This window comes from Vidua chalybeata, chromosome 2 (assembly GCF_026979565.1).
Source record: "Vidua chalybeata isolate OUT-0048 chromosome 2, bVidCha1 merged haplotype, whole genome shotgun sequence".
NCBI classification, from domain to species: domain Eukaryota; kingdom Metazoa; phylum Chordata; class Aves; order Passeriformes; family Viduidae; genus Vidua; species Vidua chalybeata.
The window spans coordinates 65120573-65146986 of record NC_071531.1 but is presented as its reverse complement, the minus strand read 5'-3'; the positions used below and the strand labels follow the sequence as shown (position 1 = coordinate 65146986).

General features: G+C 48.0%; 1 protein-coding gene and 1 long non-coding RNA gene across 5 annotated transcripts; one reads left to right on the top strand and one right to left on the bottom strand.

Moving 5' to 3' along the window:
• Positions 1–15797: 15797 nt before the first annotated feature.
• LOC128784025 (uncharacterized) lies at positions 15798–17485 on the bottom strand. The gene is made up of 2 exons (XR_008429335.1): positions 16825–17485; positions 15798–16728 (listed from the first exon to the last, which is right to left on the bottom strand). It is a non-coding gene; the product is annotated as an uncharacterized LOC128784025 (long non-coding RNA).
• A 97-nt stretch (positions 17486–17582) lies between these two features.
• On the top strand, positions 17583–25159 carry WDR73 (WD repeat domain 73). Of its 4 annotated transcripts, XM_053934063.1 has the most exons (11): positions 17583–17649; positions 17727–17794; positions 18169–18257; positions 18932–19020; positions 20136–20203; positions 20877–21050; positions 22167–22541; positions 23130–23364; positions 23548–23662; positions 24023–24114; positions 24203–25159. In XM_053934063.1, the coding sequence occupies exons 1-9, from the start codon at positions 17609–17611 to the stop codon at positions 23615–23617; spliced, it is 1209 nt and encodes a 402-aa protein (XP_053790038.1). In that variant the 5' UTR covers positions 17583–17608; the 3' UTR covers positions 23618–23662; positions 24023–24114; positions 24203–25159. The 4 variants fall into 4 exon arrangements, with proteins under 4 accessions (XP_053790038.1, XP_053790039.1, XP_053790037.1 ...); XM_053934064.1 differs by having other exon boundaries at positions 20877–21041; positions 23548–24114; XM_053934062.1 differs by having other exon boundaries at positions 23548–24114.
• Positions 25160–26414: the final 1255 nt, after the last annotated feature.

Genomic DNA, 26414 nt, shown 5'->3' with positions numbered 1-26414 from the left:
ATGTTAATTGCTCAACTCCCACACCAGCTCTGGGGATATAAGCATGGAGCAAGAATACTTTCATCTGCTTCTTTTACTAGTTTTTGCATATATATACTGATAAGTCTTTTGTTCCAGTAATATCTTATGTGGGGAAAAAAATGTAACCGTTTAATCAGTCCATGCACTAATCAGCACATATTTGTCACATGAATTGTTACAAGAATTCACTTTTCCCTTTCAGAGTCCTCTCTTGTATTTTTCTACTCATGAACACACACAGAGGGCACAGCTCATTTCTGATTTTGATACGGCTGTCTGTAATGGAATAATTTCCATCTTGTTCTTGGCTTTATTAATTTTCATATATACAAGCCACTAGGGTTGTTTGGGGTTTTTTTTTGTTTGCTTGTTTGTTTGTTTTTAAGATATAATAATTTATATATGTGGTTCACAACTTGAGATTTCAATTAAATCTTTTTGATAGAATGAGGCCAGGTTGGACAGGGCTTGCAGCAACCTAGTTTCGTAGGTGTCCCTGCCCATGGCAGCAGGGATGGAATGAGATGATCTTTAAAGTCCCTTCCAACCTTAACCCTTCTGTGATTCTGTGTTCAATCACTTATTTCACTCACTTGCTTTTTTAGGACCTAGCAGCTTGTTTCTGGTTTGGGATGGGTTTTTTTCTGTTCCTTTTTCCTTTATTTTGGGGGAAGAAAACTTTCTGCATAGTAAAATACCTCAGGATTTATTGAACATTTATATTTTCAAATTCAATGTGTTATATTGCCAAATCTTCTAAAAACCTTTTGAATAATTCTATTTTATTGAAAAGGAAAATATTTTTTGAAATAATTTTGAGTAATTATATATTACTCCTATATTTTTATCCTATAAGGACACCCTTCTCTTTTAATTAGAGAAAAGGCCTGTGATATCCCTTAACATCCCTGCTAGCAGGATGCATTGCTGCTACTTGCACACTTGGAGTGTGAGTACCTGACTGACTACTTCCAGAGGAGAAATGGATGATGGTTGGGTTGTCCTGGTTTGAAAAGACAGGAGTCTGTGAAGAAAGGCAAGGGCCTCCCATGGAATGGAAAAGGTAAACCCCTCTTTCTGAATTACCACAATTTCAAAATAAAAAGGCTCTCAGGCAAAGATATGGGAATGGGAATAACAGTTCTTTACTAGGGAAAAAATGTAATTAGTACAAACAAAACTACTGATAGAGTCAGAAACCTGACACCCTGAGGAGTCAGGGTGTTAGTGATAGTCCAGTTAAATGGTGGCTGCTCTTCCTGGAGTGGCAGATGAAATGCTGCTGAAGTGATGATCCAGTAGAAGAGTGTAGTTTTCTCTGAAGGTCTGGTGATAGAGTAGATGGGCCTGGTCTTCCTCTGGGAATCCAGTGAAGAGGCTGTGCTGATGTCCCAAAAAATGCTGATTTTATGCATTAGGTAGGGATGCTTGGCTCTTCCCTCTGGGTGGACCATCTCACAATGGGATGATGTAACTTTCTCAGTCATGCAGTGAGCCATTCAATGGCACATTAACAGAAGATATCTCTCCGAAGAGAGACATTGTTCTTGGAAGAGGTAAGAAAACTGCCCAACAGAAGATATCTGCCCCAACTCTTGACAGATGGCAAATAGAATATATGCTTGTCTTACAAGCTAGGACAGGGTTTTTCCCCAAGAAAGGATCTCCTTGTTACCCAAACCCTTTATTTACAGCTGTAATTTAGGTGAGGCTTAACATTATTAAGGCAAAGTTGTTCTGCATTTCTTTAATGTTCAAATATTCCTGCTGCTAATTTTTTTTTCCATTAGAAGGGAAAAGAATAAGTTTGTGCTCTTCTTTTGAGGCAACCAACCAAAGTCAAAGTTTATTTGTTGTACATTCAAACGAATTTGAGGTGTAATCCCAGGAACAGGACTAACTTCTTCCTTTTAACTCACACAGAAGACCAAGTTCCTGACAAGCCAGTGACCTACTTAAGGATGACTTTCCTGCTTGGCAAACAGAGGTGCTGAGTTCCACCAAAAGGAATTGATCAGTAGTGGTTTTAGTAGAGTTCTCCTTTCAGGAGACATGGATTTCACAGCACCAAATGCAAACATTAATTCCAAAAATAACTGATTTGCATGGCAAAAACTTGAAAACCTCTTTCCTTCACTCTCCTGCGGCACAGAGTGTGGTGGTGCATAGCTACACAAAAGGGGCAAAAAGCTTTGTGAATCTGAAGTTGGAGTTTTGTTTCTGTATTTTTCTCTAAGGTCATCCTTCCCCCTGAAGCTTTTCCCATTGGATTTCACCTGTAAGGTATTCAGACTGGACGCTGTCTCTATTGGTTTAACCTTATCACCTATGTACTCCCTATAAAAACTGTAACCAAACCTCCGCCGGGCGTCACTTGTCCTTGGCGTTCGAGCAAATACAACCTTCTTCGAACTGCAAACAGGTGTTCTCTCTTGGGTCTCTTTGTCTCAGTCATAGTAGCGCTCGCAGAACAGCTCTGTCTATATCACAACGAACCACAAAGGTGTTTGTTGCTCCCACCGGCCACTCCTGGAAGCCGCTGGTCGGTGCCCCAGGAAACAGGAACCGTGTGGAAACGAGGAACGAAAGGCAACAACAGAGGAGATGTATTTGGGTCTCCCAGACTGAAATAGAGATTTTTGGAGTTCACTTGAGTTAACAAAATGAATTAAGCATATCAATTTTAGCTTGTAAAATTATGTGTTGAATTTTAACTTTTTACTTAACAAACTCTGCCATAGTACAAAGGGCATAGGAAAATGCAAATTTCTGAAGCTTCTCGCATAAAGAACAATACCAAGAGATGCAAAGAACCCAGATAAAGAAGCTCCTCTGTCTCCAAGTCTATCAAGACTGACAGACATACTCAGATAAGCACCAAAGGACCAAAAGTGCACGCGCAAAAGAGAAAAGTTCAAAAGTTCAGTCATGAGGAAGACCACAGTCTTCAGCCTCAGGACCACCGAGAGACCCCCGTGTGACCACCACAACCACTTGTGCCCAGAAGGGCGTGGACCTATTTAGCATGAGAGGCGAGGACAGGCAGGGCCAGGGGTTGAATATGCATGGCAAAGTTGTGTATGTGTTATATATGGAACACCTTTGGGAATAAAGGTGTGGGTCAGACCGAGGCTTGGGGCACAAGTTTTTATGAGAGCTATTTCACTTGTGCCGGACTGACAATACATACCCACTTCATAACTACACCAGGTTGTGGAGTCTATTTATTTATTCTGCATATCACTTCAAGACCCCAAGTTATTCACTGCACACATCAAATATCTATTCTTCCAAGGTCTTGTTCACATTGTGATCTGGGCAGGACAATAACAAAGTTTCTGAGCGACACAGTTGTGGGAGCTGGGGAAACAGTGTTGCATTTCCAAGTTCAGAATAGTTGTGCACGGTCAGTCCAAGAGTCCACCCAGCCCCAGTCCCCCACCAGTCTCAGGCAGGTACCTCAAGAAGAATGTGAGTAGAGCAGGAGCATAGGGCACTTTCTACTAATAGTGACACTATCTTCAATTATTTTAAACTCTTAATCACTCAGTTCCTGAGGGAGAAGTGTTTTCTATGCATTTTGTAACCTGCTTCAGTCTCCCCTTTGGTTTGTCTTGAACCTCGAAGACCATCATGGCAGAAGATCATAATTTTATCCTTCATTGGAGGTTAGGGTTTTTCCTTTTGTTTTCTTAGGGAAGTTTCTCCTATTTTGTTGCTAAGAGACAATAAGGACCTGGTACCTAAGAGAGACAAAAGAAGTTGCCCCTGGAACAGTGTGGCTGGCTACTATCTTACCTGAGGATTTCTCTCGGAGGAGCAGATACCTCGAGAACTGGGCTGGGAAAAAGAGGGCTGGGGCAGCTGCTGGCTCTTCTTGCTCTCCCGGCTTCAGAGAAGGACGGTCGAGCTGCTGCTTGGGGGAAAGGGAAGGGGAGGCAGAATTCGCTACTGCCGCCAGAGCCCAGCCCTGCCCTGTTTGTCACCTGCCGTGGGTGAGCTTTTGCTCATAAGAGTGGCCATTGCACTGGGACCTTATTAACACCCTACCTCACCAAAAAAAGCACTTTCACCATCTCCTACAGTGCCTCAGTGGAAAACCCGGGATCCCAAGCCCGTTCCCCCTCCCAGGGAGCCTCTGCCTGCTGTGTTCAAGAGTCAGGCTGCTGCTGCGCAGTTCCCGCCATTCCTCTGTGAGTGCTATGGTGTCCTAGGGTGACAGTATGGTGTTTGTATCCCAAATCGTGTGTTCTGTTTATGCCTGATATTATGTTCTGTGCCTTCAGGACTGACTCTGAAAGTGAAGGATTGTTTTGTCTTGTTATCAGCTGGCTCACCTCCCCCCATGGTCTGTGTCTAGGAGAGGCTTGGCTGGTTTTGCTTGCTTGCTTGCTTGCTTGCTTGCTGGTTTGCTTGCTTTTGCTTTTGCTTTTGCTTATTAGTTAGTTTAGCTAGGCAGTCCAATTTTTACCCTGGACTGTTTCTTTTTCCCTTCCCTTTCCCTTTCCTGAATATCATCTGAACCTGCTCTGGACCTGGACCTGGGAAACATCAAGAAACACCGAGAGTCTGCAGCAGCCATCCCCAGCACCGGAGACTGATAGCTGGGCAACCGCTCCCAGGAGAGACTTTCTGAATTTGTCATCTCTTCAGAATGGTGAAAGGGTTTTGTCATCTGGTGTTGTTTTTTTTGTACTGGGGAGTGTTTTTGCTTGTTAAATATACAGGGTTTTTTCCATTTCTCAATGAGGAAATCCTTCCCGAACCAGGTGGGGGAGGGGCCGTGGGGGGTTTGCTTTGTGGGGGCTCCTTCTGGAGGTCTTCTCCCAAATTTTGCCCTAAACTAGGACAAATATTTTGGCGCCCAACATGGGGCTCGAGAGAGTGGGAAAAAAACCCTGTTCTAATCATATTTTGGTTGCAATTACTCTGGGCTGGTATAGAGCAGTTACTGGCTATGTTGTTTGAATTCATAATGTCTCTTGGGGTGCAGGCCTGCATGTGTTTCTGGTCCCTAGGGTTTTCTGAGGTCTTAATACCTCTATGGTCCTTAGGTTTATTTTCTTATCCAGAAGTAGCTTTGGTATTGTCCCTAATACATAGTTTTTGCAGTAGAGGGGCACTGACCAGAATATCCATCGGGCTGGGCTTGGTTGTAATGGCTTGCAGGAGGTTTATAAAGGTGCTGGAGTCTGTTCCAGGAATGTATGGTTCATGGTTATGGCTGTGCACCCAGTTTGTTAGAGGAGAAGCAGGAGATGAGGCTTTTCAGCCTTTGCTTTCCTTCTTCTCCTCTGAATCTGTTACATCCCTATTGGAGAATGTTCAGTTTCCCCTGAATGTTAAAGAGACCATCTTTCTGGTATTTAATTTGGTAAGCTTTCTCTATACAGTTCTGCAGCTTCTCTAGAATGAGGGCTGAGATCTCTAGTAGGGCTGATGAGACCCCTGACCCAGGAGTAGACCCAGGTGTGAGAAATCCTGAGTGGTGTGGGAAATGGGAGGATATGGGTCAAATCTTAAAGGAGTTTTCTGACCCCATAGTCTGGACTTTCCATGTGAACAAATTCAGAACCCAGCTGAGGTGGCAAAGTACCTGAAAGAGAAGTGCCATGATACCCCTAAGGAGAAAAAGATCATTGCAGTGAGCTGGGCCCTGGCATATGCTTATCGCACTCTGCTTGATACTGTAGGGCAGCAGACAGAGGAAAGGGGGCAGGGAGATAAACCAGCAGCTATCCCAGTCACTCAGGCTGCAGTCAACAGCCCAGGCTCAAAGCCAGCAGCCAAACCAGACTGTAAGCCTCAATCAATGGCTGTTGCTACTAGCACGAGAAGTGGAAAGTGCACAGACAAGACCGACCGACCAGTGGATGACGATGATTATGATGCAGGAGAAGGACCCTCAACGCCTCCTGACATAAAAGCAGGAGTCAAAGCAACTGGTACAAGATCAGAGGCCAATATTGAGTCCTTTTCCCTAAAGGACCTCCGTGGCCTAAGAAAGGATTACACTCGACGACCTGATGAGTCTATAATTAGTTGGTTGGTCCATCTTTGGGATGCTGCAGGTGAAGCCACAATCCTGGATGGCACTGAAGCGAGGCATTTGGGATCCCTGTCACATGATCCTGTCATCGACCAAGGAATAATGAGGGGAGCTAACCCTCACAGCCTCTGGGCACAGGTCCTGGAAAGTGTAGCACAAAGATACCTATGTGCAGATGATCTTTATATGCAGCAGACCCAGTGGAAGACTATAGAACAAGGGATCCAACGCCTGAGAGAAATGGCAGTGGCAGAGATTATCTTCTCAGATGAAATAACAACTAGGAATCCAGACATGGTACCATGTACATCTGTGATGTGGCGAAAACTTGTACAGCTTGGGCCACATGAATATGCTTCTGCTTTAGCAATAATGAAGCGGGATGAGAGGGATGAGACCGTGCTCGATATGGCAAAGAAGCTCCGATCATATGCAGATGCTGTGCATGGCCCAACACATGCCAGAATTGCAGCAGTGGAAACACGTCTACAGAAATTAGAAGACAAGATAGAGGAGAATCACCAGAAACTCAGGGAGGAGATTAAAGAGGACCTTCTCCAAATCTCGGCAAATTAGAGGCCCTGGTATCCAACGCAGACGTTCCCCAGATGGGGAGAGAAGGTACACCCCACGAGCTGAGCTGTGGTTCTTCTTGCGTGATTGCAGAGAAAACATGAGGAGATGGGACGGAAAATCTACTACTGCTCTGGCACAACGGGTGCGTGAATTGAAGGAAGGTAAGACTCAAAGAGGAAGTTCCACCAAAAGGAAAGCAGCCCCAGTTGCCCGTAGCCAAGTCTCCAGGTATGATGATGATGACGACATGTCCGATCCCCTGGAAAGAACTTCTAAGATATATGCCCAAGGAAAGAAGGATAACCAGGCTTCAGAGGGGCCCTGCCTCTAGCCAGGTAGAGGTGAGGGAAAACCGAGTTTTCTGGACTGTGTGGATCTGTTGGCCTGGCACATCAGAACCACAGAAATATAAGGCTTTGGTTGACACTGGTGCGCAATGCACATTGGTTCCATCAAGACATGTGGGGGAAGAATCTGTCTCCATTGCTGGCATGACAGGGGGATCACAGGACTTTACCTTAGTGGAAGCTGAGGTGAGCCTGACCAGAAATGAGTGGAAGAAACACCCTATTGTGACTGGCCCAGAGGCCCCATGCATTTTGGGTATAGATTATCTCCAAAGGGGGTATTTTAAAGACCAAAAGGACTCAGATGGGCATTTGGGATAGGAGCTGCAGTGACAGAGGGCATCCAGCAATTGAACACCTTGCCTGGACTGTCTGAGAATCCAACTACAGTAGGACTTCTGAAGGGAGAAGAGCAAAAGGTACCAACTGCCCCTTCAACAGTGCATCGCCGGCAATACAGAACAACTCGAGATGCTGTGGTTCCCATCCATAAGATGATTCGAGAGCTGGAGAGCCAAGGGGTGGTCAGCAAAACCCACTCACCCTTCAACAGCCCTATTTGGCCTGTGCATAAATCTTAAGGAGAATGGAGATTGACTGTGGATTACCGTGCATTGAATGAAGTGACTCCACCGCTGAGCGCTGCTGTGCCGGAATGCTGGAACTCCAGTATGAGCTGGAGTCCGAGGCAGCAAAGTGGTACACCACTATTGACATTGCTAACGTATTTTTCTCCATTCCTCTGGCAGCAGAATGCAGGCCTCAGTTTGCCTTTACATGGAGGGGAGTGCAGTATACCTGGAACCAACTGCCCCAGAGGTGGAAGCACAGTCCTACCATCTGCCATGGACTGATCCAGGCTGCACTAGAAAAGGGTGAGGCTCCAGAACATTTACAGTATATTGATGATATCATTGTGTGGGGGAACACAGCAGCAGAAGTGTTTGAGAAAGGAGAGGAAATCATCCGAATCCTCCTGGAAGCTGGTTTCGCCATCAAGAAGAGTAAAGTTAAGGCACCTGCTCAAGAGATCCAGTTCCTGGGAGTGAAGTGGCAAGATGGGCAGCGTCAAATTCCTACAGATGTCATCAACAAGATCACAGCTATGTCCCCACCAACCAACAAGAGGGAAACGCAAGCTTTCTTAGGCGCCACATGCTTTTGGAGAATGCACATTCCTGAGTACAGTCAGATCGTGAGCCCTCTTTACCTGGTTACCCGCAAGAAGAACAATTTCCATTGGGGCCCTGAGCAGCAACAAGCTTTTGCCCAGATTAAGCAGGAAATTGCTCATGCAGTACCCCTTGGCCCAGTCAGGACGGGACTAGAGGTCAAGAATGTGCTCTACTCTGCAGCCGGGAACCATGGTCTGTCCTGGAGCCTTTGGAAGAAAGTGCCTGATAAGACTCGAGGCCAACCCGCTAGGATTTTGGAGTCGGAGCTACAGAGGGTCTGAAGCCAACTACACCCCAATAGAGAAGGAAATCTTGGCTGCCTACGAAGGAGTCCAAGCCGCCTCAGAGGTGATTGGTACAGAAGCGCAACTCCTCCTGGCACCCCGACTACCGGTGCTAGGGTGGATGTTCAGAGGAAAGGTTCCCTTCACCCACCATGCCACCAGTGCTACATGGAGCAAGTGGATTGCTCTCATCACGCAGCGTGCCCGTACTGGTAAACTGAATCGCCCTGGGATTTTGGAAGTAATTACAAATTGGCCTGAAGGTGAAAACTTTGGTGTCACAGATGAAGAACAAGAACCAGTGACACGGGCTGAAGAAGCTCCACCCTACAACCAATTGCCAGCAGAGGAAACACGCTATGCTCTTTTCACTGACGGTTCCTGTCATGTCGTAGGGATGAATCGGAAGTGGAAAGCAGCTGTATGGAGCCCCACATGACAGGTCGCAGAGGCCACTGAAGGAGAAGGTGGATCAAGTCAACTTGCTGAACTCAAAGCTGTTCAACTGGCCCTAGACATTGCAGAAAGGGAGAAGTGGCCAAAGCTCTACCTCTACACTGATTCATGGATGGTAGGCAATGCTCTGTGGGGATGGCTGGAGAGGTGGAAAGGGGCTAACTGGCAGAGTAGAGGAAAACCAGTTTGGGCTGCTGAAGAATGGAAAGACATTGCTACCCGGGTAGAGAAACTACCTGTGAAGGTTCACCATGTAGATGCTCCTGTCCCCAAGAGTAGAGCTAATGAAGAGCAGCAAAACAATCAGCAGGTAGATCAGGCTGCAAAGATAGGGGTGTCAAAGATAGATTTAGATTGGCAACACAAGGGGGAGTTGTTCCTAGCACGATGGGCCCATGATGCCTCAGGCCATCAGGGTAGAGATGACACCTACAAGTGGGCACAAGACCGAGGGGTGGATTTAACCATGGATAGTATTTCTCAGGTTATCCATGACTGTGAGACATGCTGTCATCAAACAGGCCAAGCAGGTGAAGCCCCTATGGTATGATGGACGGTGGTCCAAGTACAGGTATGGGGAGGCCTGGCAGATTGACTACATCACACTGCCCCAGACACGCCAAGGCAAGCGCTACGTGCTCACAATGGTGGAAGCCACCACAGGATGGTTGGAAACCTACCCTGTGTCTCATGCTACAGCCCGTAACACCATCCTGGGCCTTGAAAAGCAGGTCCTTTGGAGGCATGGTACCCCTGAGAGGATTGAGTCAGACAATGGGACTCATTTAAGAACAGCCTTATCAACTCCTGGGCTAGGGAACATGGCATTGAGTGGGTGTACCATATCCCCTACCATGCACCAGCTGCAGGCAAGGTGGAGAGGTACAATGGACTGTTAAAAACCACCTTGAAAGCATTGCGTGGGGGATCTTTCAAAAACTGGGAGCAGCATTTGGCAAAGGCCACCTGGTTAGTTAACACCCGAGGTTCCACCAATCAAGCAGGTCCTGCCCAGTCTGAGTTCCTGAATATAGTAGACGGAGATAAAGTCCCAGTGGCACATATCAGAGGTTTGTTAGGGAAGACAGTGTGGATCAATTCTGCCCCGAGTACAGACAAACCCATTTGTGGGATTGTCTTTGCTCAGGGACCAGGTTGTATATGGTGGATAATGCAGAAAGATGGAAGAACACGATGTGTACCTCAGGGAGACCTGATTGTGGGGTGAGACTCATATGCAAATATCTCAATTTGCTGGATATTACCACCATTGTTTATACATTAAACCACACAGACATGAGACAGAAGGATATGTGTAAGTGTCGAAGGTTTGAGCAAGTGAGATAGAAGGAAATGTCTAAGTGTCAAAGGTCTGAGTAAGTGAAAGATGGAAATTTTACTTGACAAAGTTTTTACATGATGTCTGGTAGTTATGTTGATGATTTGGAGATAATGGGTGGAATGTCCTAGGGTGACGGTATGGTGCTTGTATCCCAAATCGTGTGTTCTGTTTATGCCTGATATTATGTTCTGTGCCTTCAGGACTGACTCTGAAAGTGAAGGATTGTTTTGTCTTGTTATCAGCCGGCTCACCTCCCCCCATGGTCTGTGTCTAGGAGAGGCTTGGCTGGTTTTGCTTGCTTGCTTGCTTTTGCTTTTGCTTATTAGTTAGTTTAGCTAGGCAGTCCAATTTTTACCCTGGACTGTTTCTTTTTCCCTTCCCTTTCCCTTTCCTGAATATCATCTGAACCTGCTCTGGACCTGGACCTGGGAAACATCAAGAGAGTCTGCATTTTGTGACCTGCAGCAGCCATCCCCAGCACCGGAGACTGATAGCTGGGCAACCACTCCCAGGAGAGACTTTCTGAATTTGTCATCTCTTCAGAACGGTGAAAGGGTTTTGTCATCTGGTGTTGTTTTGTTTTTGTTTGTTTTTGTTTTTGTTTTTGTTTTTGTTTTTGTTTTTTGTATTGGGGAGTGGTTTTGCTCGTTAAATAAACAGCTTTTTTCCATTTCTCTCTGAGGAAATCCTTCCCGAACCAGGTGGGGGAGGGACCGTGAGGGGTTTGCTTTCTAGGGGCTCCTTCCGGAGGTCTTCTCCCAAATTTTGCCCTAAACTAGGACATCCGGGTTTTTCCAACACTGTAGCCACGCACCCTCTGCCTGCTGGGATGCCCTACGGTTCCAGCTACAGCTGCAGAGTTTCTGCTGGTTCTTGCTTGCTGCCCCAGGTGTACCCGCCCTGCCATTCCAGCTTGCTGCTTACAAGGTTCCTGCTACAGCTCCTTTCGCTATCCAGAGGGGGCACCGGATCGGCTGCCCCTGGCGGTTTGTAAAGGAAGCCCCATCTCCATCCTTTTCTGCCGCCTCTGTCCGCCATTGTCCACATGCAGAGAAACGACTGAACTCGCGCCACAGCGCCTCCTGCAGCCCAGGGGGAATCATCGCACTTGCATTGCTCAGCTGAGGAGCCACCACCGCCCCTGCCGGCTGTGACCGGAACTACACCGAAGGGGAAAGTGCTTGGCAGCCGAGAAAAGGCTGTTATTGAGTCTCTGGTTTTGTTTGTTGTTGGTTGCAGTTTTTCCTGTTTGCCTTGTTATACATACTAGTAAAGAACTGTTATTCCTTTTCCTATATCTTTGCCTGAAAGCCACTTAATTTCAAAGTTATAATAATTCAGAGGGAAGGGTGTCATATTCTCTATTTCAAGGGAGGCTCCCACCTCCCTTGGCAGACACCTGTATTTCAAAGCAAGACATGCTAGTCTGGAGAAAGAAAACTCTTGAATAAAATTAAATAATTAAATGAATGGCTGAAGAGAGTTGGCCCACTGTTTCACAATACTTTTATGCAGTCAATGTCCTTCCATAGCATCTGTCATGGAATCATTTTATTAATATAAATCTGCCTCTTACTGCAGATTTGTAGGAACAGGATGTATATCAGGGCAGCTCTTATGAACAACTCTAGTGACAAAAAGCTCGATGGCAAAGGGCTAGGTGTGTGTGGCCAGGTTTTGATAGCAGGGAGGCTAGTGGGGTCACTTCTGTGAGAAGATGCCAGAAACTTCCTCCATGTCTGGCAGAGCCAATGGCAGGTAGCTCCAAGGAAGATCCATCGCTGGCCAAGGCCGAGCCCATCAGCAACACTGGAAGCACCTCTCAGACAAAGCATTCAAGAAAGTAAAGAATACTGAGCAACTTCAGCTGGACAGAGTGAGAATATGTGAGTGCAACAGCCCTGCAGTGTCCAAGATCAGTGCAGAAGGAGGGGCAAGAGGTGCTGCAGGTGCCAGAGCTGAGATTCCCTGGCAGCGGATAGTTCAGCACATGGTGAGGCAGCTGTGCCCCTGCAGGTCATGGAGGGCATAGGGGAGCAGAGATCCACCTGCAGCAGCTGGAGGACTCCATGCCAGTCAAGTTGAGCCTTGACTGAACTCAGGAAGAGTGGAAGAAGAAAGGAATACAAGGAAAGTGTTTTATGATTTGGGCTTTATTCCTCATTATCCTACTCTGATTTGATTGATAATAAATTAAACCAATTTCCCCAAATCAAGTCTGTTTTGCCTGAGGTGGTAATGACTGAGTCTGTCTCTGCCCTTATCTTGATCCAGCAGACTTTTGGTAGACTTTCTCTCCCCTGCCCTGCTGGGGAGGGAAGTGACAGAGCCACACCCTACTACACCTTATGAGAAGCTTTTAGCTGTTACAGACCATGAATGAGAAACAAGGAACACAGGAGCTGAGTAGTCCAGCCTGGACAGGGAAAATAAATGTGCAACTGAGGGAGTCATGATTATATCTTGCAGGAAAACCTGTAATTTTGAAGCTGAAGGTGACAATTTCATTTTGAAGGTATTTGTGAATGTTGTCATGGCAGAAACAGAACATTTACAAAAGCACGGTTGCTCTGCAATTAATAAAGAGTACAGAAGTGTTTTTCAACTTTGAGGTGAAAATGGCTTGAGACATGCAAAAGGCACTCCTATTAAGTTGCAAAAAGACAAGTACAACCACATTTCACCTTCTATGTGCTGTCCTCTCTTCCCTGATGCCTTTGTAGCACTTTCTAACATGACCTCAGTGATGGACTGGGAACTTGCACTGCCCTCCTCTCACCAACATAGGAAGTACCAACAGATCAGTACAAGCCACATAGCCCACAGCAGCCCATGACCAGGGGCATCAGACTGTCACCTTTGCGCACAACAGGATGAACATTACTAGAGTTGCAGCTAAAGCAGAGTAACAAATGTATCCTAGGAGATGATTTCGTCCAGCCTGTCTCTGCTGTGCTATTCCCCAGACAAACACAGGCCCACCTCAGGATTTATTTTTCACACTGTAAAATAAAAGTAAAGTGTGTGTTTTCTTTTTTTTTTTCACCTTTCTTTTCGGTGTATGACCAAAAGGATTGTCACTGCGATTTTGAGTGGACCGCAAGCTGGAAGAATTTGAAGGCCGTGCTGACAGTGGAGCGCCTCCTCTTTTGCAGAGTCAGCACAATTTGGTAGGACCTCTCTGCACATCATGCTGCCTGTCTCAGCTTCATTTTCCCAACAAGTTCCCCATCAATACTTTTGGACCACTTTAGGCTTTATTCAGGTATCTCTTTGTCCCTTGCTTTTGGCCATGTCAGGTTTGATGGCCAAAGGAAGCTACAGGGGTCACTTCTGTGAGACCTGTATTTTCTTTTCTCTTGCCTTTTATATCATTCATGTTGTGTTTTTTCTTGCCTATCAGACTACTCTCCCAGTTGCAGATCAATTCAATTAAGCACGGAGGCCAAGCAGCCAGCAAATAGTTCATTAAGATGGTTTATGAGGCGTTGTTCTGAATTCATCAAAACCCTCTTGAGAAAATCCTCCTCTTCTCTTAACATGGATATGCAACTGAGCTCCAATCCTGAGAGGACAGGACATACAGAGATATTTTGCTGCCTTCCTATACATTAAGTGTTTTAAGTCACTCAGCAGTGCTCCACAAACCCTTTGCACACAACAGCTGACATCCTTCCACCTCTTCCTCAACCCCCTGCTCATTCATTTGTCTACTGACAAAGAGCTTTTAGATCTTTCTGCTGTTTACTTGCTCAGGCAGGAAGAGGCCCCATGGCACTGCAGAATGACAACTGTTTTGGGCAGGTAACAGTTTATAGATCAAATCAATCATTCTTCAATTATCAACTCATGGTGACATTTCACCTCTGTGTTTCCTTGGGAGGCAACCCAAGTGGCATTCCTTTGATTTCCACTCTATCACTCACTGAAAAATGTAAACAAATGTTGAAAAAAAATATTTTAAGATAGTGTGTGAAGATAAATTCTCTTATCCTCTTACCGTTTTATGCATTTTTTGCAGGTCAAATGGGTTTATAAGCTTAACTGAAAGAATATGGAAACATGGCTGTAGACTGGGAGAATGTTCAAAATCCCAGACTAGGAAATTAACTGTTAAGGAATACATTTAGGACAGGTAGCTCAGTGTGCAAGCTGCAAGTGGAGTTCTGCATGGTGGGAAATGGCAGGAGCCTGAGGCCAGAGGGAGGTGAGCAGCCACTCAGAGACACGCCAGGATCCAATAACTCCAAAGGAAGACCCCAGACTATTGCACACAGGATGGAAAAAAACTTCTGCTATTAAAAAAAAAAAAAGTAAACAAGAAAATGCTTTAAAGTTCTGTTGTGGTCTTCAGGAAGTAGAATCACAGAATCACAAGATAGTTTGGTTTAGAACAGACCTTAAAGATCATCTCATTCCAAACTCCCTGCCATGGGAAGGGACACCTTCCACTAGACCAGGTTGCTCCAAGCCCTGACCAACCTGGTCTTGAACACTTCTAGGGGTGGAGCAGCCACAGCTTCTCCAGGCAACCTGTGCCAGGGCCTCCCTACCCTCACAGGCAAGAATTTCTGCCCAATATCCCATCTAACTCTGCTCCCTAGTAATGTGAAGCTGTTACCCCTTATCCTGTCATTACATGACCTTGTACAGATCTTTCCTGTAGGCTCCCTCTAGGTACTGAAAGGAGCTCTAAGTTTTCCCTGGAGCCTTCTCATCTCCAGGCTGAACACTCCAAATTCCCTCAGCCTTTACTCACAGCAGAGGTGCTCCACCCCTCTAATCATCTCCATGATCTCCTCTAGACTTGCTCCATCAGGTCCATGTCCTTCCTGTGCTGGGACCACAGAGCTGGATGAAGTTCTGCAGGTGGGTCTCACCTGAGTGGTGTAGAGGGGCAGAATTCCCCCCTTCTCTACTGCCCACAGGTCTTTGGATGCAGCCCAGCATACAGAAATTTCTGGGCTCCCAGTGCACACAGCCAGGGCATGTTCAGCCTCTCACCCACCAGCACCCCCAAGTCCCTCTCAGCAGGGCTGCTCTCAAACCATTCCCCACCCAGTCTGGATTTGTGCTTGGACTTGACTCAACCCAGATGCAGCAGCTTGCACTTCATCTTGTTAAACCTCATGAGATTCCCATGAGCCAGTTCTCAAGATGTCCAGGTCCCTCTGATTGACATCCCCTCCTTCACGTGGGTCACGTGCATCACTCATCTTGGTGTCATCTGCAAACTGGCCAAGGGTCCACTCAATCTCTTTGTCTGTGTCATTAATGAAGATATGAAATAACACTGGTCCCAGTACCATCAGGACATCAGCGCCATCCTTCAGGAGCCACTGATCACTGATCACCACCCCCTGGATGTGACCATGCAACCAATTCCTTGTCCATCTCACAGGCCTGTTGTATCTGCAGAGAATTCTGATACTTAATGCACTGCAATTAAGGGATAAAATTACTCTACTTGTAGCAGACACTGTACATTACGTATTGTTCTAGCAAAAGGGTAACAGTATGTCCATCCAAAACTCAGCTGTGCCAAAGGAAGGTGAAATACTTAGTTTTATTTTGGGAAAGGGGCAACAAATGATAAATCCAGAAAGAATAGAGGCAATAATTGAGCTTCCATGTCTGGTCACAAAAAGCAGGTCACAAGGTTTTCTCAGAGGTGTGGTGTTTTGTTGACTGTGGATTCCAAGGTTGGGGGAATTGACTAAGTCTTAAGTCTCTAACTAAAGCAACCAAGAATGAAGAGACAGAAGAGCTGTCCACACCTGGACCCAGGTGCAGCGGGAGTACCAGAATGCATTAAGTTACTGTCAGCAGCAGCAACTCCAACATCAGAACAAGCATAAGATGATTTAAGAAGATGCATCACGCTAAATCCAGTGAGCCTATTACCTCTACCTGATGATGGAGATCATTCCAGTGTGAGCAAGTGATGCACATTTCAAATCCACAGACTGATTTAACTGATGTTCCTTCACATTGCCCAGATACAGTTCTATTTGCAGATGGCTCATCCTGTTCCCTGCAAGGACATCTCATTCCAACCCCCCTGCCATGAGCAGGGGCACCTCCCACTAGATGAGGTTGCTCCAAGCCACTTTCAGGGTAGGGCAGCCACAGCTTCTCTGGGCAATCTGTGCCTTTTTTCCTGCTCTTTCTAAATATTTCTCTCTCCAATTTAGATCTCTTTACCCTATGTAATAGTCTTCTGAAAAGATATAATCATGCTTTCCCCTTAACACAGTGATCCATGGGATCTCAACTAAGAGACAGGATTTAACTCACTTCATATTTCTGTTTTCTTGTAATTTTACATATTTACGTCAGAGAACACGTGACTCATCTGCATTCAGTTGAAGGTACCTAATGCTTGTTTTTTGAAAGATGCCATTGCCACACAGTCACAGAACCATCAAATTGTTTGGGTTGAAAGGGACCTTAAAGTTTGTCTTGTTCCAGACCCCTGCTATGGAAGGGGCAAAGAATTTCAAACATTAAGCATTGAAGATTCTACTGGATGGAAAGCTGGATATGATCTGGGAAATGAGAGATGTGACTGTACCTGTGTTTCTGGCTGTGGCTGCTGACAGAGAACATCCTGCAGTTGTTTGATTATAGGCTTGTGTCATGTCTGCAAAAGAAAACAGACCAAAAGTAAGAGGAACAAAAAGGACCGAACCTTGGCAAGAGCTTGGAGCAACAGAACAAGAGGGAAAGCAGGTTTTATGTTTTGGAGTAACACGGCCAGTTCTGGGGACCCAAACAGCAGGACAAACAGCTGGTGTGGCAAGTCCAGGAAAGCCGTGGAGATGTTTCAAAGGCTGAAGGCCCTCTACTCTGGAGACAGGCCGGGAGAGCTTGGGGTGTTCTGCCTGGACAAGACTCTGAGGAGAAGAGTAGGAGCCCCTTCCAGTGCCTAACAGGGCTCCAAAAGAGATGGAAAGGGACTTTGGGCAAGGGCCTGGAAAGACAGGAAAAGGAGAATGGCTTCCCATTGACAGGGGCAGGGTTAGAGGGGATATTGGGCAGAAATTCTTGGTTGTGAGGGTGGTGAGGCCCTGGCACAGGTTGTCCAGAGAAGCTGTGGCTGCCCCATCCCTAGAAGTGAAGGCCAGGCTGGACAGGGCTTGGAGCAACTTGGTCCTGTGGAAGATGTCCCTTTCCATGCCAGGGAATGGAACTGGGTAAGCTTTGAGGTCCCTGCCATCACAGCCCACGCCGCCACTCGGGGTTGCCGGACTGTCACACGCTGCTCATTGGCTCATGCCGGCGCCTCAAGCCCTGTGACGTCACTTCCGAGCGTTGGCCTGTGACGTCAGGAGCGCGCCGGGCGGGCGGGCGTTGCCATGGAGGCGGCGGACGAGTGGCTGTTGCTGTCGCTGCGACTGTGAGGGACCCCCCGGACCCCCGGCACCCGGCACCGACCTGGGCACCGCCGGCCTCATACCCGCCCTCTCCCCGCAGGTACCGCGACCTGCACACCTTCGAACTCCAGGCACCCACCCGCCTCATCGAATGGGCCCGCGGGAACCGTGAGTGCGAGGCGGGGAGTGCTGAGGGGAGGAGAGGGACCAGGCTGGAGTCTGGCGGGGTGGGGTGGTTGTGGCTAGCCGGAGGAAAGAAGGAGGCCCAGGGGCCGGGCTGGGGCCCGTGTAGCGGGAGAAGGGGGAAAGGAGGCTCTGGGGATGGACCAGTCTGGGGTCCCAAAAGGGAGGCCAGGGTGCAGGGCCAGGACCCCAAAAGTGGGGCTAAGTGGCTGGAGCTGTTCCGGGTTCAGCCTGGGCTCGAGTTCAGGGTCTGGTGGTCCATGGACTGTGCGGTAACTCGGGTTTGTCTCAGGGAGGGTGGGCTGGGCAGGGGGGCAGCCCTCACCATGTTCCTGGCTCTTCATGCCCACTCCACCAAGATGTCTGTGTGGCCGGGTATGGACAGTCTGATGGGAACGAGATCTTGCAGCTGATCCCACCACCAACGCTGCTGACAAAGGAGACCCAGGTGGGTGTTGCAGCCAGGGCGGCACCAGACCTCTCTGACCTCCTTGGCATGATATTTTCAGAGACCAAGCCAGGGCTTGGTGGCCTTCATGAGCTGTTACCTGTTGCTGTGACAAGGGCATGCCCAGGGATTGAGCAGCTTTGGTTGAAAGGAAAAGCACATAAGTCACCTATTTGTTGTCCAGTCATGTTATCCTGCAGCTGCTCTGCAGACAGCTTGGGTTGTGGATACTTCATCTCCAGGGATGTGAATGAAAGCATTTCAGGGGGAAAGAGAACAGATGAGCACAGGAAGCCAAGTGAAGAAGGGGCTTGCTGAGCAGCTCAGGCCTGTGGGACCATCCTGCAGAGCACTAAGGTTAGCCCTTGGTGACCTCTGCACTAGAGTAGAAGGTGGTATTTGGTCACTAGGTAAGTAGAAAGCTCCTGAGCCAGGTGTACACAGATGGCAACAAACACAGGAAGAGCTCTTGGAAGCAGCTTTCTCCAGACTTTTGTTCTCGCTGACTATTTTGGGGTCCTTCAGACCTATATCTTCTGTTGAAAAAGGCAGCACTGGACAGGGAAGAGCTATACCAAGCAAGCGTTTGCCTCATGTCTCTGTCATTTTTTGTGATAACTGAGCACAAGTTGTGCACCGTTGTGTGAAGAAGTGGCTTTGCCTCTGATTTCTAGGGCCTGTGTCCAGAGAGAGATTTCAAGGTAGAATGTGGTGGATTTTCAGAGCGCCCAGTGTACAGCCTGAAATATGTGCCGGACACCAGGTATGACCACAAGGTCCTTCCCAGGATGTGTTGGAGAAGGAGAAGGGACTTATTCAGTGAGAGCAAACTCCTTTTCCGTGCCTGCTTCCCAACCCTGCCAGCTCTGAGACCAGTGTGAGTCTGGGCCAGTTACCAAGAAATGCTGATGCTGCTGCTCCCTACCCCACTTCTGAGCAGCAGGGGCCTGTAGAGTTTTCCTGCTCTACCTTTCTCCAGCATTTGACACTGTTTGGAGCTGCTTAGCAGCAGAGTAGGACACTGGTGGCTGGTGCCACTGCTCTGCAAGACCCTGTGTATGCAGGTTCAAAAGCTTTTTCTCCTGCTCTAGATTTAGACCAAACAAATACCACTGGCTGATCTCTTGTTCAGTGTTTCTTCCTACACAATTCCCCATTGACTACTTTAGGGCTGTCTGGATCATTCTTAGTCTAGTCCTTCTGGAAAATGTGGTAATTAAATCATAGAATCATTTAGGGGGGAAAAGCCCTCTGAGACCATTGATTCTAAGCATTCCCCTATCACTGCCAATCCCACCACTAATACATCCCCAAGTGCCACACACAGCTTCTAAATCCCTCAAGGGATGGCAACTCCACTACTGCCCTGGGCAGCCTGTGCCAACGCTGGACACCACTTTCAGGGAAGGAATTTTCCCAATATCCAACCTAAACATCCCCTGGTGCAACTTGAGGCCATTTCCTCTTGTCCTGTCCCTTGTTCCTTGGGAGTAGAGCCCAATTCCCACCTGGCTGCACCCTCCTGTCAGGGAGTTGTAGAGAGCAAAAAGATGCCCCCTGAGCCTTCTTTTCTTCTTTTCTGAGCACCCCCCGCCCCCCCCAGCTCCCTCAGCCACTACTCATCAGATCTTCATAAAATATCCTCATAAATGCTGTTGCCTGGAACTGTGTTTGCATGAGCTATGTGGAGCATCCCTGCATAAGGAGTTTTGGGATTACGGTCCTTCCAGCCACCATTCTGCTCCAAGCAGAGGCAGGAGTTCCTGTTTACAGGAGCAGCAGACCAGTTTGTCCCAGGCTGGGGAAAACAAGGCTCTTCTCTGCTCCTGAGGAGACTCTTTTGTGAGACTCTTCTGTGAGACTCTTCTGTTTCCTCAGCTTGCTGGTAACAAGTGGCCCACCCAACAGCTCCCTCCAGGTCTGGCAGGTATCAGCAGACGACTCTGGTAAGGGTTTCTGAGCTCAAGTAGTTTCCCAATGCAGTTGTTGTTGTATCTCACATCTCTAGCTTCCCCTTCTTCCTGTGTGTCAAATATGAGGAGAGGAGTGCCACTTCCCTGTCCTGAGTGACCACACTTCTGTGGCACAGGCTGGAGAAGGATACAAGACAAGGGTCTATACCAGTTTTGGTGGTTTGGACTTAACAGCACAAACCTCATTAGAGAATTAGTATGTTTAGGCCTACCACAGTAGCCTTGCACTGCATGTAGTTGGCACAGTGTCCCCGTAGTAACTTCAATGGTTAGAAATATAGTTCCATCCATTGCCTTTCGGGATAGACCATGATCCACCTTACTTCTCTCAAAAAGAGAGAGACTGCTACTGGGAAATACTTGTAAACCACCTGAAAGGAAGTGCAAAAGAAGGAGAAAACTTCTTCATTGAACATAAACATCTCAATTCACAAATTTTCATTCATTTTGCTTAGCATTTTGTCAATCCTTGCTGGATGAGTTGGAAAGAGGTTTTACCCTGAAGAGGGGGTTAGGCATAATTAGATTTCTTACTGGTTTTGTAGGTCAGTTTTACCTTGGTGAGGTATTGTTGTGAAACAGCTTAATTGGATGGATTACTTGGTTCTCAATGTGTTCTACATCTGTTTCTGTCTCTTCCTAATAGATCTTATTAAATCTGTAAGCACCATAGCAACAGAAAATGGCACTGAGCAATCCTGGGCTAAAATTGCCACCATTTCAGCCAGAGCCCCATGGGTCCTTCATGGCTCAAGACTTGACAGAGTCCAAATTACAGAGGTTGAATCAAGGAAAAATGTCTACACAGCAGGTATTCAAGGCAAGCTTAATGTCTTATTTTTGGAAAGATGAAGTTTGGGTAAAGCAATGCTAATTGCTTGAATAGCAAACATTTCACTGAGCAGGTACTTTTGGACATGTGCAAGTGGTTATAAAGATATTTGCCACAAGTATATTGTCTTGAGGAAAGAGGTGATTATTGTCAGGTCCATCCAGCTGCTTACCACTCACATTACACTGATTTCTCACATTTCTGCTCCAAATCTGGGTACTACCGGAGTCCTGCAGATAGTTTCAGTGTGGAGAACTGGGTTCACAGAGGGATGCTGTGTGTGCTGCCTCAAACAAGGGAGGTGACAGCCTGGTTACAGCAGGTGGTGGGTGCAGGTCTGGTTTCCTTGGGGATCTTGGGACTATCTGCCTTCACCTGTGCAGTGAGACTCAGTCCCCACAGAGCTCATCGCTGGGGAGGGAAGAGGGGATGTGTGTGTCTAGTGGCAGTATCACAGCACTGAGGAAAAGGAAGGTCTGTTTGTCACTGTCCCTGTGCCACAGGGACTCAAAGAATCTTGGAGTGGTTTGGCTTGGAAGAGACATTTAAAGTTCATCTCATTCCAACTCCCTGCCATAAGCAGAGACATCTTCCACTAGACGAGGTAGCTCCAAACCCTGACCAACTAGCAGGCATGAGGCAGCCACAGCTTCTCTGGACAACCTTGTCAGGGCCTCACCACCCTCACAGACAAGAATTTTTGCCCAATATCCCATTTAGCCCTGCCTTCTGTCAGTGCGAACCCATACCCCCACGTCCTGTTTACTCCAGGCCCTTGTCCAATGTCCCTCTCCAGCTCTCTTGTAGCTCCGTTAGGCACTGGAAGGGGCTCCTTCTCTTCTCTCTGGAGCCTTCTCTTCTCCAGGCTGAACTTTCCAATCTCTCCCAACCTGTCACCAGGACAGAGGAGCTATAGCCCTCAGAGCCTCTCCATGGCCTCCTCTGGACTCATTCCAGCAGCTTCACTCTTTCTGATGCTGGGGGCCCTGGAGCTGGGTGCATTACTCCTGAGCATACATCCTGCTTTCTTTCTCAAGCAATACTGCAGCACAGAAATCCTGAAGATGCTCCTCATTGGACCTGAGACTTGCCTCTCTTTTCCAGCTTCCAGAGGCAGTGAGGAGCTCAGCAACCTAGCCTTCCTGGACTGCAACACGCTGCTTCTGTGCTGTGCCACAGGCCGGCTGTGCCTGGCTGACATCCGACAGCCACAGGGTCTCATGGAGACCATGTCAGTGCCCTCGGCGCCATGCAGTGAGCAGTGGTGCATGGGCACCAGGCCTGGAGCTCAGGGCTTGGAGCCGAGCTCCCAGCCCGTGGCTCGCCTCTCAAGCAGGGGACTCCTAACCCTGACAGACCTCAGGAAAACCTCTGAGTTCTTGGCCTTGGCAAAGGCCAAAGTCCCCTCTCCTGGCTCAGGTGCAGAGTTCCTGTGTGTCTCCTGGGCGCCTGCTCTGGAGGGCTACCTTGCCATTTCAGGTAGGTGCTTAGGGCAGAGATCTCCTTTTCTGTGTGCTTTTTTGATTTATAATTTTGTGAAGGCCCAGTTCACTCCACCTAAAACCCCCCAATGACAGGATGGCTTTTCAGTGCTGCCCCTGGAGCCAGCAGAGATGCCAACTAATTGTCCTCTGCAGCTGCCTCTTTCCAACAACTCTGAAAGGGGCCTGGGTGGGTTCTGGAAGATGCCTGCTGCCTTTCTGTGAGATCAAAGGCCCCAAGCTGACCACAAGCACTGCCCTGATAGTACCAGTCACAGCCTGGCTATAGGATACAGCATTGATAATGCCAGCTGGGCAGCAAGGCTGCCTCTTGACCAGAGCCTTGCATGTTCACACCCATGAATACACAAACTTTGGGGATCTGGTCTGGGCTCTCCGCAGCAGCTGTTTCCTTGAGACACTCTCCTCAGAGGCAGAGCTGCTCTCTTCTCACAGGTTTCTAGCCTGGGCTATTTTTCCTTGCTCCTGCTGGGAGGTAATCCTGAGCCCAGCTGGACTAGAGCAAAGCAGTTAATTTCTGCACTCTCTATTCCTTCTTTATCCTTTTAATTCCCTTTTATCCAAGGTTTTGATGGCACCGTGCATGTGTATGACACACAGAGCTGGGACAGCTCTGGCAGGGAAGCAGAGCCCATCTTCGTTCACAAAGGCCACACATTTGGTGGAGCAGGTGGCAGCAGGGACCCTCCCCTGGTCACTGTGCACACGTGGCATCTCCAGAAACCCAGAACTTTGTTGTCAGCAGCGAGTGATGCTTCCTTGCATGTCTGGGACTGGGTTCAGCCCTGTGGAAAGTGTGGGTAGGTGGTGTTTTGGTGAGATGGGGCATTTCCTGCCTCTGCTGTAGTGTGCATGGGCTTTAGTGTGTATGTTTGCCTGCAGATACTGCTTGGAGACTCTTGCAGTGAGCAGAACAACTGTAAAATTTCTATTTTAATAATAGTAAAAATTTTGCCTGTGTTACTTGTTCTCCTGTGTACCAGCCTTCAGATGAGAGCTGTGCCTGTGGTTCTGACTGTGGCTACTGGCAGAGAACATCCTGCTGTTGTTTGATCATAGGCTTGTGTCATGTCTGCAGAAAGGGAGAGGAGCAAAAAGGTGAGACTTGACAAGGACCTGGAGTGACAGGACAAGGAATGGCTTCACACTGACAAAGGACAGGGTTAGATGGGCTATTGGGAAGAAATTCTTCCCTGTGAGGGTGGGGAGGTCCTGGCACAGGTTGCTCAGAGAAGCTGCTGCTGCCTCATTCCTGGATGTGCCCAAGGCCAAGCTGGATGGATCTTTCAGCAACCTGGTATAGTGGAAGGTGTCCCTGCCCTTGGCAGGGAGTTGGAAATGGATGAGCTTTGAGGTCCCTTCCAAATCAAACCATTCTCAGATTTCATGAAAAAAAAAAAAAAACAGGAATTTGAGGAAACAGGCTCTTTTGTGGGATGTTTACCCATTGTATTCCAGGCCCAGAGCACCAAGGGGAAGCTGCACCCCCCAAGGGGTGTTGACATTTATGAAGGCTATACTTCAAGAGCACCTGGGGAAACCTTACACTGGTAATGTGCTGTACTGACTCATTCTGTGCCATGGCAACAGTTGTCTACCTGGCAGCTGAGCCTGGAACCTGCTTCATTTTTCTCCCAGGACAAGCCATGTGAGCACTTCTGCTTGTCCCAAAACTCCACGTGGCAGCATGTGAAGCAGGGGCAACATGTCCTGCCCAAGGCTGGGGATGTTAATGTTTTGTCACTTACTAAAGGCATGGATCTGTGTCACCACCAATCAACAAAAGGAAAAGCCTGTTTGAGTCCTAGAGAAGCTGAGCTCTCCTGCAGGAGTGCCTGAGCATCCTTTCTGCTTCCAGGGGTCCACAGCAAAACCAATCCAGTTGAGCCAGAGCTGAACTGGGGGAAATGGGTTCTGATCAAGAGCCTGGGAGCATTTCTGCCCCAGTGCAGGCAGCAGGGAGGGCTCCTGGCTCTCTAGTCTCTTCATCTGCTCTTGAGTCAGTTCCTTCCGGCTGTGGTAGAGCTGAGTGTGCCCTTCCCCTGCACCAAGACCTGCAGGTTTCTGCGTTTAGGAGGTGGCCTTTCTGCCCCATGACTCGGACCTGTAGCAGCCCTAGGAAGGGCAGTGTGTATAGTACACAGACATAAAGGGCTCCCGGAGAGGGATCTTGGAGCTCAGTGGGTTTTCCTCAAGCACCCCTGGGAGCAGACAATTAGGCAGAAGTGCACTCAGATTGTGCAGCTCCTCCTTCCTGGGGGAAACACCCACAGTGGGAGTGTCTCACCTTGGAGAGGTGAGCTCTGAGGCAGAGAGACCACTGGAGCCTTCCCAATACCCCAGCTACCTCTTCCTGACTGCCCCCTTTGCCAGGACATGTGGAGGAGCTGACCCCCATCCCTATCACAGTGATGTAGATAGTGCAATGAGGACAGGGAACTGAATTTGCTTGGCTTTCAAAATGGGGCTTAAGCAATAGTTCAGTTTGTACCCATCTGAACTTCCCTTTTTTTTTCCTAAAATAACTTAAGCCTTCTTGTCCAGCTTGAACCAGATTTGACAGAGGACTGGAGATATAAAAATATTAAGTACTCACAGATGCTGTGGGAAGGGATTATGCACATAGGAGGGATCTGGAGAGTTGTGCTGGGCAGTAGGGACATTGCTCTCAAGAATGCACCACATGGAGTCTCTGGCACTGTCCATATGGAAATCAGAGTCTAGTTGTGTGACTGTGGAGACTTTGGCTTTGCTGGAGCCAGATTTGTCTTTGGCAGGGAAGGTTGGCACAGCCTCTGACACCCATAAGGTGAACCAACTTAAGGACAAGGGCAAGGGCAGCCCAAGCTGCATGGGACATGAATGTGTCCAACCTCTGCTCTCCCTGGGACCACGGAGAGGTCCTCCAGAAGGCCTGTCTTCACTGAGGCCATAGAGTTTTAACCCCTGGGCAAAGTAACACAGCTGGATACAGAATCATGGAATCATTCATGTTGGAAAAGCTCTTTAAGCTTTTGGAGATCATGGAGTCCAATCTTTACCCACACACAGCCAAGTCTACAACTGAACTATGTACATCTTCAATTGCCACATCTGCACATCTGTTACATCCCTTCAGGGATGGGGACTCCACCACTGCCCTGGGCAGCCTGTCCAAAGGCTGAACAATCCTTTCAGGGAAGGAATTTTCCCTAATATCCAATCTAAACCTTGTCTGGCACAACTTGAGGCAGGGTTTCTCCTTCCTTGACTGTGAGGGGACAAACTACAGCCCTTTCATGAGGGACTGTCTCCGAATTCAAGTCCATAAATGGAAGTGTTACTTGGCTCATTCCCAGTACTCGCTCCTGCTGCTCTCAAAGGGGATGAGAAGCTCCCTGCAGCATTAACAGGTGTTTGGATGTGGCTCTTGAAGATATGGTTTAGTGACCTTGGCAGGGCAGGGGAACCACTGGACTCTATGATCTTAGAGGGTTTTTCCAACCTCCATGATTCTGTGATCATTAAAACAATCAGCTCTGAGCAGTTCCTCAGCAGGACACAGACTGGACATGGCTTGTTTAACAAGCAGGTTGTTAGTGCCCTGTGCTCATCAAGTACTACATGACCATGCATTTCATTTCCAAAATAATGCCCAGTCCCTGCTGTGGGATACAGAATCCTTAATCTCCTCCTTGGCTCCTCTGCATGTCTCTGCACACCAGGGAGGCTGTCTTCAGTTGAGGGATGGGGTGGCATCAGCAGGGCAGGTAGCTGCTGCTCCCTGGTCCTTGCGCAGGAAGGAAAAAATTCCCCTGTGAAGGTGGTGAGGCCCTGGCACAGGTTGCCCAGAGAAGCTGCCCATCCCTAG